Source organism: Oncorhynchus gorbuscha, linkage group LG19 (genome assembly GCF_021184085.1).
Source record: "Oncorhynchus gorbuscha isolate QuinsamMale2020 ecotype Even-year linkage group LG19, OgorEven_v1.0, whole genome shotgun sequence".
NCBI classification, from domain to species: domain Eukaryota; kingdom Metazoa; phylum Chordata; class Actinopteri; order Salmoniformes; family Salmonidae; genus Oncorhynchus; species Oncorhynchus gorbuscha.
Window position 1 is genome coordinate 13,832,086 of NC_060191.1, and position 21,329 is coordinate 13,853,414.

General features: G+C 47.1%; 1 protein-coding gene across 2 annotated transcripts in view; it reads right to left on the minus strand.

Moving 5' to 3' along the window:
• LOC124004988 (Wilms tumor protein 1-interacting protein-like) overlaps positions 1-20,717 on the minus strand; it is a 44,855-nt gene extending 24,138 nt beyond the window's left edge. For both annotated transcript variants that reach the window (XM_046313790.1, XM_046313791.1), the window contains exon 1: positions 18,592-20,717. In XM_046313790.1, the coding sequence (XP_046169746.1) occupies positions 18,592-20,005 (1,414 nt within the window). In that variant the 5' untranslated portion in view covers positions 20,006-20,717. The remainder of the gene's footprint in view (positions 1-18,591) is intronic.
• Between the last annotated feature and the right edge of the window lie 612 nt (positions 20,718-21,329).

Genomic DNA, 21,329 nt, shown 5'->3' on the forward strand with positions numbered 1-21,329 from the left:
CATGTCTTGATCAATGTATCATGTTGGGTCTTCACAGCCAGTGGTTTGTTCTGTCACCCTCTTCAATCATGCATGTGCATACTGCAGTGCATAGCAACGTACACACACACACATAGCTAATCATGCAGTATAATCTAGTCAGCTGACAGGCAGCAGAGGTGGAAAGTTCCATAGACTGATAGAGAGTGTGAGAGAGTAAGAGAAAGAAAGACAGAAAGAGTGAGAGAAAGAAAGACAGAAAGAGAGTGAAAGAGAGTCCAGTGAAAATAGAAAGAGCTCTTGTGTCATGTGTCCTCGGAGGTGTTTTGTGTGCTGTGGCCTTCTGACTGAGCTGAACGGTTGGCAGTGTGCTGAGAGAGATGTGGTAACAGAACAACATGAGCCCACAGCAGCATGGCGTGGCACTGTGCTGAAACAACAGTGCGTTACACACACACAACATTCCCCAGGGGGACGAAGACCACGCCAGGGACAGTACCGCCTCGCCTGGCCACTCACAAAGAACCTTCTGTCTCTGGCCTGCTCTCCTGCAGACAGACATTCCCAGGCACTACGTCTGTACGCCTCCCCTAACCCACTGGCAGCATCCCCAATGCTCCTCTACTCCCTACATTGGGAATAGGGGACCATTTCAACACATCCACTGTCAGTCACAGACAAGAGACAACATTAAGTTTCAACTCTTCATACTTGTAACACAATATAGAGCTTTACACACAATATAGAGCTATACACACGAAATAGAGCTTTACATACAATATAGAGCTTTACACACAATATAGAGCTATACACACAATATAGAGCTTTACACACAATATAGAGCTATACACACAATATAGAGCTATACACACAATATAGAGCTATACACACAATATAGAGCTATACACACAATATAGTGCTTTACACACAATATAGAGTTATACACACAATATAGAGCTTTACACACAATATAGAGCTATACACACAATATAGAGCTATACACACAGTATAGACCTATACACACAATATTGAGCTTTACACACAATATAGAGCTATACACAGTTTATTATGTGCACCATGTTCACAAAAATGGATTGCTCCTACAGACAGTGAGTCATGTGGCTGTAGCTTGCTATATAAAGCAGGCAGACAGGCATTCAGTTACTGTTTGAACGAATGGGCAAAACGAGGGATCTAAGCGACTTTGAGCATGTTATGATCATCGAAGCCAGTTCGCCGGTTCCAGTACCTCAGAACGGCCGGTCTCCTGGGCTTTTCACGCAGGACAGTGTCTAGGGTTTACCGAGAATGGTGCGACAAACAGTCAGCGACAGTCCTGTGGGAGAAAACAGCTCGTTGATGAAAGGTCGAAGAAGGATGACAAGAATTGTGCAAGCAAAGAGGCGGGCCACAAATAGCGGCGCAGTACAACAGTGGTGTGCAGAACGGCATCTCGCAACGCACAATTCGTCGGTCCTTGTCATGGATGGGCTAATGCAGCAGACGACCACACGGGCTTCCTCTCCTATCAGCTAAAAACAAGAATAAGCGGCGGCTCCAGTGGGCACACGATCACCAACTCGAGACAATTGAGGAGTGAAAAACATGAATCCCGGTTCCTGTTGCGTCATGCTGGTGGCAGTCAGGATTTGGTGTCAGCAGCATGACTCCATGGCCCCATCCAGCCTGGTGTTAATGGTACAGGCTGGTGGTGTAATGGTGTGGGGAATGTTTTCCTGGCACACGAGTAGGTCCCTTGAAATCAATTGAGCAATGTTTCCATGCCCGAAGAATTCAGGCTGTTCTGGAGGCAAAGGGGAGTCTGACCTGGTACTAGATGGGTGTACCTAATAAACTGAATGTACACGGAGTATACAACACATTAGAAACACCTGCTCTTTCCATTACATAGACTGACCAGGGGAATCCAGATAAAAACTATGATCCCTTATTGATGTCACTTATTAAATCCACTTCAATCAGAGTAGATGAAGGGGAGGAGACAGGTTACACAAGGATTTTTGAGACACGGATTGTGTATGTGTGCCATTCAGAGGGTGAATGTGTCACCGCCTGATCTGTTTCACCTGTCCTTGTACTTGTGACAGTCCGTCCTGTTTGTCAAGCTTAACAGCATTCGTCCTGTTAGCTTCTGTCTTTTCCCAGCCTCTCTTTTTCTCTTCCTCCTAGTTTTTGACCCTTGCCTGTCCTGACCCTGTACCCACCTACCTGACCACTCCTCCCATCCCCGAGCCTACCTGCCGTCCTGTACCTTTGCTCCTACTCTGGATTTTCGACCTCTGCCTACCTTGACCTGTCGTTTGTCTGCCCCTGTTTTTACAATAAACATAGTTACTTCACACAGTCTGCACTTGGGTCTTACCTTGATACCTGATAGAATGGGCAAGACAGAAGATTGAAGTGCCTTTGAACAGGGTATGGTAGTAGGTGCCAGGCGCATCGGTTTGTGTCAATAACTACAACACTGCTGGGTTTTTCCATGCTCAAGAATAGTCCACCACCGAAAGGACATCAAGCCAACTTGACACAACTGTAGGAAGCATTTGAGTCAACATGGGCCAGCATCCCTGTGGAATGCTTTCAACACCTTGTAGAGTCCATGCCCCAACGAATTGAGGCTGTTTTAAGTGTATATACTTAATTGAATCAACATCTCCTGTTAACTACAACACAGTCCTCTAGTCTGGCCTTATAACCTATGACTGGCTTTAAGACATTTGTCCTGTCTATCATGACTCTCAGATACTGTAAAACAATATAGGAATACCTCTGATACTGTAACACAATACAGGAATACCTCTGATACTGTAACACAATACAGGAATACCTCTGATACTGTAACACAATACAGGAATACCTCTGATACTGTAACACAACATAGGAATACCTCTGATACTGTAACACAATACAGGAATACCTCTGATACTGTAACACAATACAGGAATACCTCTGATACTGTAACACAATACAGGAATACCTCTGATACTGTAACACAATACAGGAATACCTCTGATACTGTAACACAACATAGGAATACCTCTGATACTTTAAAACAATACAGGAATACCTCTGATACTGTAACACAATACAGGAATACCTCTGATACTGTAACACAATACAGGAATACCTCTGATACTGTAACACAATACAGGAATACCTCTGATACTGTAACACAATACAGGAATACCTCTGATACTGTAACACAATACAGGAATACCTCTGATACTTTAAAACAATACAGGAATACCTCTGATACTGTAAAACAATATAGGAATGAGCTATATACACACCTTATTGAATTAACCCTCCCCTCAAAATAACAATAAACCACTGTAGCCTACAGCACAGCCACATCTACCTTATCCCCTTATATAACAATGTCTGGAGATTGCAGGCTTGTTTTTGAGTTGCTGTGTGTTTTGTTGACAACCTATTTTGCTTCCTGACAACTTTACGGTTTTCACTTTTTAATTACCGTTCATATATTTATTTATTTTTTCCTCAACTTTTTCACTCCGGACACTTTACCTGGACACGATTCGTCAGGACCTCCAACAGCCGAAGCTAAGTAGTAACATTAACATGATGCCTTCTAATTGCAGTCGCTGTACTCGCCTTACGGCGAGGATAGCTGTGCTACAAGCCCAGCTTCAGACGCAATCGTTAGGCAAGGGTAATTTCAGTGTAGGAAAGGATGAAACAGCGTCTGTGCCACCAGTAAGTACAGATAGTAGTATAAATCCCCTGGCACAGTCCCCGCAGCCGGACAACTCTCTCACGGTTTCTGGAAGGAAATGCTGTAGGAAAGCTCAACCGGTGTCGCTCATTCAGCCGACATAAACTTTCAACCGGTTTTCCCCATTAAGCAGCGGGTTGGGGTCAGAGGCCGAGTCTTCTCTGGTCTCTACTCCTCCCGTTACGGGGTCTGAGACGCCGAAGCTTCCCACCATTAGCTCTGACAAATTGAAAACTCTAGTCATTGGCGACTCCATTACCTGCAGTATTAGACATAAAACGAATCATCCAGCGATCATACACTGTTTACCAGGGGGCAGGGCTACCGACGTTAAGGCTAATCTGAAGATGGTGCTGGCTAAAGCTAAAACTGGCAAGTGTAGAGAGTATAGAGATATTGTTATCCACGTCGGCACCAACGATGTTAGGATGAAACAGTCAGAGGTCACCAAGCGCAACATAGCTTCTGCGTGCATATCAGCTAGAAAGATGTGTCGGCATCGAGTAATTGTCTCTGGCCCCCTCACAGTTAGGGGGAGTGATGAGCTCTACAGCAGAGTCTCACAACTCAATCGCTGGTTGAAAACTGTTTTCTGCCCCTCCCAAAAGATAGAATTTGTAGATAATTGGCCCTCTTTCTGGGACTCACCCACAAACAGGACCAAGCCTGACCTGCTGAGGAGTGACGGACTCCATCCTAGCTGGAGGGGTGCTCTCATCTTATCTACCAATATAGACAGGGCTCTAACTCCTCTAGCTCCAGAATGAAATAGGGTGCAGGCCAGGCAGCAGGCTGTTAGCCAGCCTGCCAGCATAGTGGAGTCTGCCACTAGCACAGTCAGTGTAGTCAGCTCAGCTATCACCATTGAGACCGTGTCTGTGCCTCGACCTAGGTTGGGCAAAACTAAACATGTCGGTGTTCGCCTTAGCAATTGCACTAGGATAAAGACCACCTCCATTCCTGTCATTACTGAAAGAGATCATGATGTAAATGATACCTCACATCTCAAAATAGGGCTACTTAATGTTAGATCCCTTACTTCAAAGGCAATTATAGTCAATGAACTAATCACTGATCATAATCTTGATGTGATTGGCCTGACTGAAACATGGCTTAAGCCTGATGAATTTACTGTTTTAAATGAGGCCTCACCTTCTGGCTACACTAGTGACCATATCCCCCGTGCATCCCGCAAAGGCGGAGGTGTTGCTAACATTTACGATAGCAAATTTAAATTTACAACAAAAAAAATGACGTTTTCGTCTTTTGAGCTTCTAGTCATGAAATCTATGCAGCCAACTCAATCACTTTTTATAGCCTCCTGGGCCATATACAGCGTTTCTCACTGAGTTCCCTGAATTCCTATCGGACCTTGTAGTCATAGCAGATAATATTCTAATCTTTGGTGACTTTAATATTCACATGGAAAAGTCCACAGACCCACTCCAAAAGGCTTTCGGAGCCATCATCGACTCAGTGGGTTTTGTCCAACATGTCTCTGGACCCACTCAAAGTCACAGTCATACGCTGGACCTAGTTTTGTCCCATGGAATAAATGTTGTGGATCTTAATGTTTTTCCTCATAATCCTGGACTATCGGACCACCATTTTATAACGTTTGCAATTGCAACAAATAATCTGCTCAGACCCCAACCAAGGAGCATCAAAAGTCGTGCTATAAATTCACAGACAACACAAAGATTCCTTGATGCCCTTCCAGACTCCCTCTGCCTACCCAAGGACGCCAGAGGACAAATATCAGTTAACCACCTAACCTACCTTGCGCAATACCCTAGATGCAGTTGCACCCCTAAAAACTAAAAAAATTTCCCATAAGAAACTAGCTCCCTGGTACACAGAAAATACCCGAGCTCTGAAGCAAGCTTCCAGAAAATTGGAACGGAAATGGCGCCACACCAAACTGGAAGTCTTCCGACTAGCTTGGAAAGACGGTACCGTGCAGTACCGAAGAGCCCTTACTGCTGCTCGATCGTCCTATTTTTTTTTACTTAATTGAGGAAAATAAGAACAATCCGAAATTCCTTTTTGATACTGTCGCAAAGCTAACTAAAAGCAGCATTCCCCAAGAGAGGATGATTTTCACTTTAGCAGTGATAAATTCATTAACTTCTTTGAGGAAAAGATTAGGATTATTAGAAAGCAAATTACTGACTCCTCTTTAAACCTGCGTATTCCTCCAAACCTCAGTTGTCCTGAGTCTGCACAACTCTGCCAGGACCTAGGATAAAGAGAGACGCTCAAGTGTTTTAGTACTATATCTCTTGACACAATGATGAAAATAATCATGGCCTCTAAACCTTCAAGCTGCATACTGGACCCTATTCCAACTAAACTACTGAAAGAGCTGCTTCCTGTGCTTGGCCCTCCTATTGTTGAACATAATAAACGGCTCTCTATCCACTGGATGTGTACCAAACTCACTAAAAGTGGCAGTAATAAAGCCTCTCTTGAAAAAAAGCCAAACCTTGACCCAGAAAATATAAAAAATATAAATATATAAAATATTAAAAACTATCGGCCTATATCGAATCTTCCATTCCTCTCAAAAAATTTAGAGAAGGCTGTTGCGCAGCAACTCACTGCCTTCCTGAAGACAAACAATGTATATGAAATGCTTCAGTCTGGTTTTAGACCCCATCATAGCACTGAGACGGCACTTGTGAAGGTGGTAAATGACATTTTAATGGCATCGGACCGAGGCTCTGCATCTGTCCTCGTGCTCCTAGACCTTAGTGCTGCTTTTGATACCATCGATCACCACATTCTTTTGGAGAAATTGGAAACCCAAATTGGTCTACACGGACATGTTCTGGCCTGGTTTAGATCTTATCTGTCGGAAATATATCAGTTTGTCTCTGTGAATGGTTTGTCCTCTGACAAATCAACTGTAAATTTTGGTGTTCCTCAAGGTTCCGTTTTAGGACCACAATTGTTTTCACTATATATTTTACCTCTTGGGGATGTTATTCAAAAACATAATGTTAACTTTCACTGCTATGCGGATGACACACAGCTGTACATTTCAATGAAACATGGTGAAGCCCCAAAATTGCCCTCGCTAGAAGCATGTGTTTCAGACATAAGGAAGTGGATGGCTGCAAACTTTCTACTATTAAACTCGGACAAAACAGAGATGCTTGTTCTAGGTCCCAAGAAACAAAGAGATCTTCTGTTGAATCTGACAATTAATCTTAATGGTTGTACAGTCGTCTCAAATAAAACTGTGAAGGACCTCGGCGTTACTCTGGACCCTGATCTCTCTTTTGAAGAATATATCAAGACCATTTCGAGGACAGCTTTTTTCCATCTACGTAATATTGCAAAAATCAGAAACTTTCTGTCCAAAAATGATGCAGAAAAATTAATCCATGCTTTTGTCACTTCTAGGTTAGACTACTGCAATGCTCTACTTTCCGGCTACCCGGATAAAGCACTAAATAAACTTCAGTTAGTGCTAAATACGGCTGCTAGAATCCTGACTAGAACCAAAAAATTTGATCATATTACTCCAGTGCTAGCCTCTCTACACTAGCTTCCTGTCAAAGCAAGGTCTGATTTCAAGGTTTTACTGCTAACCTACAAAGCATTACATGGGCTTGCTCCTACCTATCTCTCTGATTTGGTCCTGCCATACATACCTACACGTACGCTACGGTCACAAGACGCAGGCCTCCTAATTGTCCCTAGAATTTCTAAGCAAACAGCTGGAGGCAGGGCTTTCTCCTATAGAGCTCCATTTTTATGGAACGGTCTGCCTACCCATGTCAGAGACGCAAACTCGGTCTCAACCTTTAAGTCTTTACTGAAGACTCATCTCTTCAGTGGGTCATATGACTGAGTGTAGTCTGGCCCAGGAGTGGGAAGGTGAACGGAAAGGCTCTGGAGCAACGAACCGCCCTTGCCGTCTCTGCCTGGCCGGTTCCCCTCTTTCCACTGGGATTCTCTGCCTCTAACCCTATCACAGGGGCTGAGTCACTGTCTTACTGGGGCTCTCTCATGCCGTCCCTGGAGGGGGTGCGTCACCTGAATGGGTTGATTCACTGTTGTGGTCATCCTGTCTGGGTTGGCGCCCCCCCCCCCTTGGGTTGTGCCGTGGCGGAGATCTTTGTGGGCTATACTCAGCCTTGTCTCAGGATGGTAAGTTGGTGGTTAAAGATATCCCTCTAGTGGTGTGGGGGCTGTGCTTTGGCAAAGTGGGTGGGGTTATATCCTTCCTGTTTGGCCCTGTCTGGGGGTGTCCTCGGATGGGGCCACAGTGTCTCCTGACCCCTCCTGTCTCAGCCTCCAGTATTTATGCTGCAGTAGTTTGTGTCGGGGGGCTAGGGTCAGTTTGTTATATCTGGAGTACTTCTCCTGTCCTATTCAGTGTCCTGTGCGTTCTCTAATTCTCTTCTTCTTTCTTTCTCTCTCTCGGAGGACCTGAGCTCTAGGACCATGCCCCAGGACTACTTGACATAATGACTCCTTGCTGTCCCCAGTCCACCTGGCCATGCTGCTGCTCCAGTTTCAACTGACCTGAGCCCTAGGACCATGCCCCAGGACTACCTGACATGATGACTCATTGCTGTCCCCAGTCCACCTGGCCATGCTGCTGCTCCAGTTTCAACTGTTCTGCCTTACTATTATTCGACCATGCTGGTCATTTATGAACATTTGAACATCTTGGCCATGTTCTGTTATAATTTCCACCCGGCACAGCCAGAAGAGGACTGGCCACCCCACATATGCTCTCTCTAATTCTCCCTTTCTTTCTCTCTCTCGGAGGACCTGAGCCCTAGGACCGTGCCCCAGGACTACCTGACATGATGACTCCTTGCTGTCCCCAGTCCACCTGGCCATGCTGCTGCTCCAGTTTCAACTGTTCTGCCTTATTATTATTCGACCATGCTGGTCATTTATGAACATTTGAACATCTTGGCCATGTTCTGTTATAATCTCCACCCGGCACAGCCAGAAGAGGACTGGCCACCCCACATAGCCTGGTTCCTCTCTAGGTTTCTTCCTAGGTTTTGGCCTTTCTAGGGAGTTTTTCCTAGCCACCGTGCTTCTACACCTGCATTGCTTGCTGTTTGGGGTTTTAGGCTGGGTTTCTGTACAGCACTTTGAGATATCAGCTGATGTACGAAGGGCTATATACATACATTTGATTTGATTTTGATTTGATTTGGAGATTAAGGGCCTACTCCTCTCATCATGTGTTCCTCCCTCTTCATCTATCCCTCCTCTCCTCTTCCTCTATCCCTCCTCTACCCCTCCTCTCCTCTCCTCCAAAATCTGGCCTCAACCCTTCTAGGTTTAATCCATCATTAGACTGACTGACAGACAGTCAGTTCTACTATATGGACTCAACAGGGTTGGGTTTGTTTAGCTCAACTTTTCGTTTTACTTGGTTGACTTTTCAAAACTGAGAATTGCATGATTTTCCACCAGAGTTGAAAGTCACAGCTGGTGTTTATAATGCACATGCCATTGAAACTATAAAATGCACTGAAAAGTAAGAGGGATACATAAACAACCAAACAAACTGGTTCCTGTTTGGGACAAACATTCTTAGGTAAAGAAGCAACATTTTTCTCCCTGATCACAGTCCCATATTCCAAAACCCCTGTGATTTTATAGGGGAGTGCTTTCTTTATTGGTTATGAGGGCATGGCTGAGGGGGGAATGGAACCAAAACACAGAGCCAAAACTTCACCCACCATCCTCCCCCTCACCTCACCCCCCAAACACCAGCCCAGTTGTCAAAACGTCTGCCTCTACTGCCTCCCAATGGCTCACAACAAGCCTCTTCATAAACCTCCACAATCTCTGACAGGAACTTGATATTATGGTAGTTGACTTGTCATGTTAGAAGCCAAATAAGACTACTGCACTTAGTAATATCCATATGGTAGTTATTATTTTGTGTGTGTATCATATGGAAGTATTAGAATCCAAAGCTAGAACATTATGAAATCACATCAACACTGGTCCCACCCAAAACAACAGCCCAACATCACAAAAACATTCTCTCACTACACTCACACACATTTACTAATACAACCAATCAAACACTGAAGCAAGGCACCAGGCCCAGACACAGAGAGAGATAAAGAGGGAGGAGAGAGAGAGAGATGCACACACACACACACACACACACACAAAGGCTTCCTGCAGGACTTGTCAGGGGTACAGATTGAGTGCCAAAGCAGAAGCCAAGACACCCTGGGAAGAGTTAAGGTAAACTGTCCAGTCCACAGACAGACTACAGCCTGATAGGAGAAAGCCATCCTTAATCACAACACAATACAAAGCACTCAACCTCTACTATCTGTGTGTGGCGACAGTGATCCCCTCCACCCTCTGTCCTGTCCCACCACTCACCCTTCCTGTCTGACCTCCCACCCATAAATCTGCTCTCCACTCTGCCTCTCTTTCCCTGCTCTACCTCCCTCCCTCTCTCTCTCACAGCCAAAGACGCACCAAAAGGTTCTATAAATTAACCCGAAGTACCTTCTGCTAATCTAATCATTTATGAAACTAAGTGAGCTCCCCACCCACTCTTTATATTCGTCAGCCCCGTCCCGTCCTCCAGACATTCCTCTGTGTTCCCCTGGTGCAGCCGTTTGGCACGGCACTCAGTTTCCCAGAACATCCAGCTACAGCTCTGCCAATCAGAGCAGAGAGTATATGATATGAGAGACCCCAGCCCTAGCTGGCTGGAACTCACTAGGCATGGGTCTGAAATGGCACCCTATACAGTGCACTACTATATGGGCCCTGGTCACAAGTAGTGCACTAAATAGGCAACAGGGTATCATTTTAGAGGTGGCCCATATGAGCCTTTAGGATGGCCACACTAATCTCCCTTTTACACGAACCTACTACATCACTAGGTATATGCCCCCAGTGTAAATATGACTTACATACTTCATACTCTATAGTCACACTGGTCAATAATATACTGTATCATACAAATGAGGCAATCCTTTAATAAATTACATATTGAACTGATAACCCTGGAATAGAACATCATTCCCATAGTAGTATGGTTCTTCATTTAGCCATAGTTTGCTTGTTAAAGAGGAGTAACTCAACACAATCTGGCCTTAATGACCATATACTCTTATAAACTTTACCCGACACAGCCACCCCTCGGAGCCTGGTTCCTCTCTAGGTTTCTTCTTATGACCCTGGCTTTCTAGGGAGTTTCTCCTAGCCACTGTGCTTGCTCTGAGTATCCAGACCTATGGTTCAGGCTGAAAGAATACTCCTCTCCTTTCAGTGGAAAAAGCAGGTCAGGGATGGAGCTTCTCTTTCAGTTCAGTATGTAGACCAGGCCAAGAACTGCATCTGGCCGTCACGCAGGCTATTTTATGGCACGACAGCGTAACGCAGAAAATTAGTGTGTGCTGGGTGTGTGTGCTGTGAGCGTGTCAGCGTTACAGTATTGTCATACACAAAGGTTCTACCATCTTCTACTGCGGCCCCCCACAGGAATCTCTATAACATGTGTGCTTATGAATCTGTGTGGGTGTGTTCAGCATGACAGCGACATGCCCCAGAACATCTTCCCTTACATACTGAATGAGTGGACCTCTGGGGGTCTGGGACAGGGTTCTGTCATGCAGGTGAATGAGGACCCAAAAGCGACTTGGCGAAAACAGAGTATTTAATCCAGTATAAACTTTACAAAACAAAAAGCATAATACTACACGTAAAGACGAGAACGGACTGGAGACTTGATCGAGAACTGCAGGTTGCCTCGGGAAGGCACTTGAACCTAGCAGACTCAGACACCTGCTCACCACGCAGCATCTGAGGGAAACACGACACGACAGGGCAAAACATAGACACAGCACGGTGAATTATAGATGAGGATCCGACAGGGCAGGTACGGGAAACAAGGAGAGAAATAGGGACTCTAATCAGGGAAAAGGATCGGGAACAGGTGTGGGAAGACTAAATGATGATTAGGGGAATAGGAACAGCTGGGAGCAGGAACGGAACGATAGAGAGAAGAGAGAGCGAGAGAGTGAGAGGGGAGGGGAGAGAGGGGCTAGAAAGAGGGAAAGAACCTAATAAGACCAGCAGAGGGAAACGAATAGAATGGGAAGCACAGGGACAAGACATGATAATAAATGACAAAACATGACAGTACCCCCCACTCACCGAGCGCCTCCTGGCGCACTCGAGGAGGAATCCTGGCGGCAACGGAGGAAATCATCAATGAGTGAACGGTCCAGCACGTCCCGAGACGGAACCCAACTCCTCTCCTCAGGACCGTAACCCTCCCAATCCACTAAGTATTGGTGACCCCGTCCCCGAGAACGCATGTCCATGATCTTATGTACCTTGTAAATAGGTGCGCTCTCGACAAGGACGGGAGGGGGAGGGAAGACGAACGGGGGTGCGAAGAAAGGGCTTAACACAGGAGACATGGAAGACAGGATGGACGCGACGAAGATGTCGCGGAAGAAGCAGTCGCACAGCGACAGGATTGACGACCTGGGAGACACGGAACGGACCAATGAACCGCGGAGTCAACTTACGAGAAGCTGTCGTAAGAGGAAGGTTGCGAGTGGAAAGCCACACTCTCTGGCCGCAACAATACCTAGGACTCTTAATCCTGCGTTTATTGGCGGCTCTCACAGTCTGTGCCCTGTAGCGGCAAAGTGCAGACCTCACCCTCCTCCAGGTGCGCTCACAACGTTGGACAAACGCTTGAGCGGAGGGAACGCTGGACTCGGCAAGCTGGGAAGAGAATAGAGGAGGCTGGTAACCCAGACTACTCTGAAACGGAGATAACCCGGTAGCAGACGAAGGAAGCGAGTTGTGAGCGTATTCTGCCCAGGGGAGCTGTTCTGCCCAAGACGCAGGGTTTCTGAAAGAAAGGCTGCGTAGTATGCGACCAATCGTCTGATTGGCCCTCTCTGCTTGACCGTTAGACTGGGGATGAAACCCGGAAGAGAGACTGACGGACGCACCAATCAAACGACAGAACTCCCTCCAAAACTGTGACGTGAATTGCGGGCCTCTGTCTGAAACGGCGTCTAACGGGAGGCCATGAATTCTGAACACATTCTCGATAATGATTTGTGCCGTCTCCTTAGCGGAAGGAAGTTTAGCGAGGGAATGAAATGTGCCGCCTTAGAGAACCTATCGACAACCGTAAGAATCACAGTCTTCCCCGCAGACAAAGGCAGACCGGTAATGAAGTCTAGGGCGATGTGAGACCATGGTCGAGAAGGAATGGGGAGCGGTCTGAGACGACCGGCAGGAGGAGAGTTACCCGACTTAGTCTGCGCGCAGTCCGAACAAGCAGCCACGAAACGGCGCGTGTCACGCTCCTGAGTCGGCCACCAAAATCGCTGGCGAATAGACGCAAGAGTGCCTCGAACACCGGGATGACCAGCTAACTTGGCAGAGTGAGCCCACTGAAGAACAGCCAGACGAGTGGAAACAGGAACGAAAAGGAGGTTACTAGGACAAGCGCGCGCGACGCAGTGTGCGTGAGTGCTTGCTTAACCTGTCTTTCAATTCCCCAGACTGTCAACCCGACAACACGCCCATAAGGAAGAATCCCCTCGGGATCAGTAGAAGCCACAGAAGAACTAAACAGACGGGATAAGGCATCAGGCTTGGTGTTCTTGCTACCCGGACGGTAAGAAATCACAAACTCGAAACGAGCGAAAAACAACGCCCAACGAGCTTGACGGGCATTAAGTCGTTTGGCAGAACGGATGTACTCAAGGTTCTTATGGTCTGTCCAAACGACAAAAGGAACGGTCGCCCCCTCCAACCACTGTCGCCATTCGCCTAGGGCTAAGCGGATGGCGAGCAGTTCACGGTTACCCACATCATAGTTGCGCTCAGATGGCGACAGGCGATGAGAAAAATAAGCGCAAGGATGAACCTTATCGTCAGACTGGAAGCGCTGGGATAGAATGGCTCCCACGCCTACCTCTGAAGCGTCAACCTCGACAATGAATTGTCTAGTGACGTCAGGAGTAACGAGGATAGGAGCGGACGTAAAACGTTCTTTTAGAAGATCAAAAGCTCCCTGGGCGGAACCGGACCACTTAAAACACGTCTTGACAGAAGTAAGAGCTGTGAGAGAGGCAGCAACTTGACCGAAATTACGAATGAAACGCCGATAGAAATTAGCGAAACCTAAAAAGCGCTGCAACTCGACACGTGACCTTGGAACGGGCCAATCACTGACAGCTTGGACCTTAGCGGAATCCATCTGAATGCCTTCAGCGGAAATAACGGAACCGAGAAAAGTAACGGAGGAGACATGAAAAGAGCACTTCTCAGCCTTTACGTAGAGACAATTCTCTAAAAGGCGCTGTAGAACACGTCGAACGTGCTGAACATGAATCTCGAGTGACGGTGAAAAAATCAGGATATCGTCAAGATAGACAAAAACAAAGATGTTCAGCATGTCTCTCAGAACATCATTAACTAATGCCTGAAAAACAGCTGGCGCATTGGCGAGACCAAACGGCAGAACCCGGTACTCAAAATGCCCTAACGGAGTGTTAAACGCCGTTTTCCACTCGTCCCCCTCTCTGATGCGCACGAGATGGTAAGCGTTACGAAGGTCCAACTTAGTAAAGCACCTGGCTCCCTGCAGAATCTCGAAGGCTGATGACATAAGGGGAAGCGGATAACGATTCTTAACCGTTATGTCATTCAGCCCTCGATAATCCACGCAGGGGCGCAGAGTACCGTCCTTCTTCTTAACAAAAGAACCCCGCCCCGGCCGGAGAGGAAGAAGGCACTATGGTACCGGCGTCAAGAGACACAGATAAATAATCCTCGAGAGCCTTACGTTCGGGAGCCGACAGAGAGTATAGTCTACCCCGAGGAGGAGTGGTCCCCGGAAGGAGATCAATACTACAATCATACGACCGGTGAGGAGGAAGGGAGTTGGCTCGGGACCGACTGAAGACCGTGCGCAGATCATGATATTCCTCCGGCACTCCTGTCAAATCGCCAGGTTCCTCCTGAGAAGTGGGGACAGAAGAAATGGGAGGGATGGCAGACATTAAGCACTTCACATGACAAGATACGTTCCAGGATAGGATAGAATTACAAGACCAATTAATAGAAGGATTATGACATACTAGCCAGGGATGACCCAAAACAACAGGTGTGAAAGGTGAACGAAAAATCAAAAAAGAAATAGTCTCACTGTGGTTACCAGATACTGTGAGAGTTAAAGGTAGTGTCTCAAATCTGATACTGGGAAGATGACTACCATCTAAGGCAAACATGGGCGTAGGCTTGTCTAACTGTCTGAAAGGAATATTATGTTTCCGAACCCATGCTTCGTCCATGAAACAACCCTCAGCCCCAGAGTCAATCAAGGCACTGCATGTAGCACCCGAACCGGTCCAGCGTAGATGGACCGACATAGTAGTACAAGATCTAGATGAAGAGACCTGAGTAGTAGCGCTCACCAGTAGCCCTCCGCTTACTGATGGGCTCTGGCCTCTTACTGGACATGAATTAACAAAATGTCCATCAAATCCGCAATAGAGGCACAGGCGGTTGGTGATCCTCCGTTCCCTCTCCTTAGTCGAGATGCGAATCCCTCCCAGCTGCATGGGCTCAGTCTCAGAGCCAGAGGAGGGAGATGGTTGCGATGCGGAGCAGGGAAACACCGTTGATGCGAGCTCTCTTCCACGAGCCTGGTGACGAAGATCTACCCGTCGTTCTATGCGGATGGCGAGAGCAATCAAAGAGTCCACACTGGAAGGAACCTCCCGAGAGAGAATCTCATCTTTGACCACTGTGTGGAGTCCCTCCAGAAAACGAGCGAGCAGCGCCGGCTCGTTCCAGTCACTAGAGGCAGCAAGAGTACGAAACTCTATAGAGTAATCCGTTATGGATCGATCACCTTGGCATAGGGAAGCCAGGACCCTAGAAGCCTCCCCACCAAAAACTGAACGGTCAAAAACCCGAATCATCTCCTCTTTAAAGTTCTGGTAATTGTTAGAACAATCAGCCCTTGCCTCCCAGATAGCTGTGCCCCACTCTCGGGCCCGGCCAGTAAGGAGTGAAATGACGTAAGCAACCCGAGCTCTCTCTCTAGAGTATGTGTTGGGTTGGAGAGAGAACACAATCTCACACTGGGTGAGAAAGGAGCGGCACTCAGTGGGCTGCCCGGAGTAGCAAGGTGGGTTATTAACCCTAGGTTCTGGAGGCTCGGCAGGCCAGGAAGTAACAGGTGGCACGAGACGAAGACTCTGGAACTGTCGGAAACCTGAGCGGCCAGGTTCTCCACGGCATGGCGAGCAGCAGACAATTCCTGCTCGTGTCTGCCGAGCATGGCTCCTTGGATCTCGACGGCAGTGTTACGAGCGTCTGTAGTCGCTGGGTCCATTCCTCGGTCGGATCCTTCTGTCATGCAGGTGAATGAGGACCCAAAAGCGACTTGGCGAAAACAGAGTATTTAATCCAGTATAAACTTTACAAAACAAAAAGCATAATACTACACGTAAAGACGAGAACGGACTGGAGACTTGATCGAGAACTGCAGGTTGCCTCGGGAAGGCACTTGAACCTAGCAGACTCAGACACCTGCTCACCACGCAGCATCTGAGGGAAACACGACACGACAGGGCAAAACATAGACACAGCACGGTGAATTATAGATGAGGATCCGACAGGGCAGGTACGGGAAACAAGGAGAGAAATAGGGACTCTAATCAGGGAAAAGGATCGGGAACAGGTGTGGGAAGACTAAATGATGATTAGGGGAATAGGAACAGCTGGGAGCAGGAACGGAACGATAGAGAGAAGAGAGAGCGAGAGAGTGAGAGAGGGAGGGGGAGAGAGAGGGCTAGAAAGAGGGAAAGAACCTAATAAGACCAGCAGAGGGAAACGAATAGAATGGGAAGCACAGGGACAAGACATGATAATAAATGACAAAACATGACAGGTTCTCTCTCTCTCTCTCTTCTCTCTCTCTCTCTCTCTGGCCTTGCGCCTCAACATGCCAAACACATCTGGATGAGGAGGAAAAACTCTGGGCCTTACCTTCAGGACATAGTATACTGTACACATATTCTCCACCAGGACTAGCCTGGAACTGGGCTCTCAGAGCAGAGTAATAAACACCTTGTCAGCAGTTTATAACTGCAGCACACAGAGTACAGGTCTGGTACGGTACAGCAGTATAGCTGGGGGAAAGACAGCCAAGCACTTATTTTCTCCCCGTTTTTCCAAAGAACAATTTCATGAGAGCACGCAAACTGGGTGCTGCGTGGCACTAGCTTAAAAAAAGGAGCAGAAAGCCATGCTCTTGGGCCTTTTATAAATCTGTTTCTGCTGACCAGTTGTATTCCTCCTCCTTCCTCCCTTCTCCTCCTGCCCTACCTCTTTCTCTCTTCTCCTCCTGCCCTACCTCTTTCTCTCTTCTCCTCCTGCCCTACCTCTTTCTCTCTTCTCCTCCTGCCCTACCTCTTTCTCTCTTCTCCTCCTGCCCTACCTCTTTCTCTCTTCTCCTCCTGCCCTACCTCTTTCTCTCTTCTCCTCCTGCCCTACCTCTTTCTCTCTTCTCCTCCTGCCCTACCTCTCTCTCACTCTCTCCTTTTCCTCTTTCTTTCTTCCTCAAAGCTTTTCTCATCTCTTTCACTTCCACTTCTCCTGTTGCACACATTGGGCACAAATATTATATTCAATAGTTATTTCTGCATTAAAAGGGAAAAGTGTAAATTTACTCGTAACCAGTTATATATTAATCTGTACTTAAACTAAAGAGACTGATGTAATGTATCCTAGGGCAGCTACAGGCTACATGGAAAAACACTAACAGGTGCTGTTATTCAGTTGTCATTGTCTGTATTCCCCAGACTGTGGCTGCGTACAAAAGGTGTGTGTGTGTGTGTGCCTTTGTGTGTATATGGATGCATGTGTGTGTGTGTGTGTGTGTGTGTGTGTGTGTGTGTGTGTGTGTGTGTGTGTGTGTGTGTGTGTGTGTGTGTGTGTGTGTGTGTGTGTGTGTGTGTGTGTGTGTGTGTGTGTGTGTGTGTGTGTGTGTGTGTGTGTGTGTGTGTGTGTGTGTATATGGATGCATGTGTGTGTGCGAGCATGCACATGGTGGTTTAGAGCAAGAATGTTCAAGTCCGGGTCTGTGCTCGGCCATGTGATGATGTTATTTGGAAAGACTGAGTCAAACACATGACAAGAGAACGGATGTGATCTGGGAGACAACGGATGTGATCGGGGAGAGAACGGATGTGATCGGGGAGAGAACGGATGTTTTACAAACGATGTCAAACGCGCAGCGCTGATCTAAAAAAAAAGCAGCCAATATCCTGTTACTAATTAATTTAGTTATTGATGTGTCCTCCACTTAATCCACCAGGCTTATTACAGCTGAGAGGAGAAGACAACCTTCTCCTGGTTGGCCCTGGGCCGAGCCTGAGAGGTAGGCGGGCTGGTGGCCGTCAGTGACATACCCAGACGGGAGGATTTAAGGAGAACGAGAAGAAACAAATTAGACAATTATTCATTCTAGACTAAAAGACGAAGAAGAGAATAGAAGAGGCCTCTGGCTAAACGCTTTGTCTGTCGAGTTCAATACTGAACAACAGTATGAGCCACGATGATCAGAAACATACACAGACAGAATGGCCGCTAGGACGCCTTCACAACTATTCCACTTGATCCGGCACGAGCAAACCAAAACATACACACACATACACAAAGACAAGGTTAAATGAACGAGGTGAAAAGTTTTGAACAGTGGGCCATTTTCGAACTCTGTGACCCACACAGAGAAATAGTGAATTTGATTAAAGAGAGACACCAGGTCGATCAAAATGTCAAACTAAGCTTACCGAAGTAGTCTGCCTTGGGCTGGGCGTCCATCTCCTTCTCCAGACGCTTGGTCAGGGCTTCTAATTTGATCTCGGCGGCAGACGGCCCCTGCTCCGGTTGGACATGGAGAGTCTGGCTGGGCAGTTTGAGAGCTCTGGGGGTGCTGGGGGCTTCAGACTGGGGCTGGGGTTGGCATGCCTCACCACCAGAGGACAGCTGGCTGTCTAGGCCAGAGGGCACATCCACCCCCATGGCCACTTGCCTGCCCTGCGCCTGGCCTACACCTTGACCATGGCCAAAGCTTCTAGAGACACTGATTCCAGAGGGAGAGGCAGAGGCAGGGAAGTAAGCTCCAGCTGTGGCTTTGGGCTGGGCTGCCTCAGATGGGGGTGCAGGTGGGGCTGGGACAGCCACTTGAGCACGGGTGGGGCTGGGGGTGAGAACCACAGGACTCTGAGAGAGCCCGTTCTGGCCTAGATTTCCATGGTTGGCTGTTGATCTTGGGCTCATAGAGGATGCTGCTGAGTAAGGGCCTGTTGGTGGTGTAACAGTGGCAAGTTGGGGAGACAGCTGCTGGTACAGGTCAGCTCCGCCAGTGAAGGCACTCAGAGGGAGTGGTTCTAACAGGTCTGGGTGCCCCAAGCTCCGCATCCAGTCTGCTGCAGCCCCAGCATCAGACAACATGGGGGGTCTCTGCTGCACCAGTAGGGTGGCAGCCTTGCTCTGGTGCAGTCTAGTGGGGCTCAGAGACTGTAGGCTGTCAGAGAAGGGGGGAGATGGTGAGTGGTGTGGGGGCTGCTGAGATGGGCTGCACATAAGGCCTGATGATCCAGCAGGGCTGGAGGATCCTGAGGAGGCCTGGCCACCCCTGGAGGAGTAGGAGGCCGAAGTGCCCGAGGGACTGGCAGGGTGACCAGAAGCATGTGTGTGTGCGTTCCCAGGGCTGGTGGGACTCAAGGCGTGGTGGTAAGAATGCGGCTCAAAACGCTCCTTGTTATCGTAATTGTTTCCGTAGCCGTATGACTGTTGACTGGGTGAATGGTGTTTCAGAGCGTCATAGGGCGCGTACTGACTCGCGCCACTGGCGGTGCCTGGCAAAGGGCCAGAGAGTATGGGAGGCTTGGCTGCAGCTTCCCCTGCCGGTCTGTAGCTATTGATAGGCGGCCTGTCTTTGGTGTAAAACGTGCTGTCTGCCGCTCTGTTTTGACCCCCGTTCATTCTCACAACCAAATTGCTTTTGGCAATTTCCTCTTGCTGTTTCTGTATGTGGATTTTTGTCATTTTGGAGGCAAAAACTCTCCTGGTTTCTTCAAAGTCGGAGTTGTTCCGTGCATCCTTCTTCATTCGGAACAGCCCGTCCCTAGATGCCTCATACATATTGAGGTCTTCTAAAAACTTACTTGCCTCAAGATCCAAATCGTCGTATTTATCCATCTTGAAGTGAATTACAAAATGTGTATAAACTATGATCTGATTTAAGGTTCGAGCCACAACTTTCACAAAAAAAATGTTCTGTCCAATTTATTTAAAAGTAGGCTAGCCAATAAAAACAACGTTCAACACAGTAAACAATTGAAACGAAAATATGAAATCCAAACTCTCGTTACTCCCAAAGTAAAATATTACCGCAGTCTACTGTCCAGTCCAGTCAGCGGAGAGAGAGCACTGTCACGCGGTATTCTGACGTGGAGATCCCAACCCGAAGTTATAGTAGTTTCTCCCGTAGTGTGTCAGCTATCCCGCGGAAGCAATTATACCTAGGTCTACTCCGGAATGGACAAAGATCCGAATAATAGCGAGAATAAGCTCCGTCCTCTCCTCGGTGAGCCAGCTGACTCTTGCTCGCAACAGGATACTGTCTGATTATAACGTCAAATCAGATAGCCTACCACCCCAGCCTGCGCCCCCTCTCCGAACTTCACTATGGCTCTCACAGCCGAAGCCTCCATTCAAAAAACGTTGTTTGCAACTTTGTAGCGAGTGCATGTGTTCCAAACTTGTTGCTGAACAAATTCCTCTGTGGTCCTCTCACAACGCCAACTTAGCTCGCCTATAATTAAACGGTTATTACAAGTGGGTTAGCAAAACACTGAACTAAAGCAAACCTCTTGATCCGAATGTGGATAGTGTGGAGTCGACCGTGGGATTAGGGTGCGCTGTTTGATTTTAAAGGCGCAGTGTTCACTTCATTCTGGGGTAGATTTGTTCATGATATCCGGACCACCAGATCACTCAATACACATAGCATAACAAAATGTACCTTTAGGCTATGTTCTTTTTTTTAATCACACATTGTTTATTGATAAGTTTACTTTATACCCACAATCTCTTTGGCTACGTTGTTGGTACAGGATCAACTAAATTCAAGTTAATTATGAATCAACACAGTGTAATAGCTAAGGAATCATGTAGGGCTACAAAGTGTGATTTGCAATCTAAATGAGTATTATAGTCCCTATAAAAATAATTGGCCACACATGGGTAATGTGGATTTATACCTTCAGATGTCTCAAGTTCATATGATGTGCTGACAGATGCATATCGGCTGCTTCGACATGTTCACGTGCATGGTTTTAACAGATGTTATTGCCGGTGTTGCGAAATGCTTGTGTTTCTAGCTCCAACAGTAAAGGAATGGAATTAAGAAAATATTCTTATTTGGATGAGCAATGTCAGAGCGGCATAGACTAAAATACAGGAGAATATAATAAAATACAGTATATACATATGAGATGAGTAATGAAAAATATGTAAATAT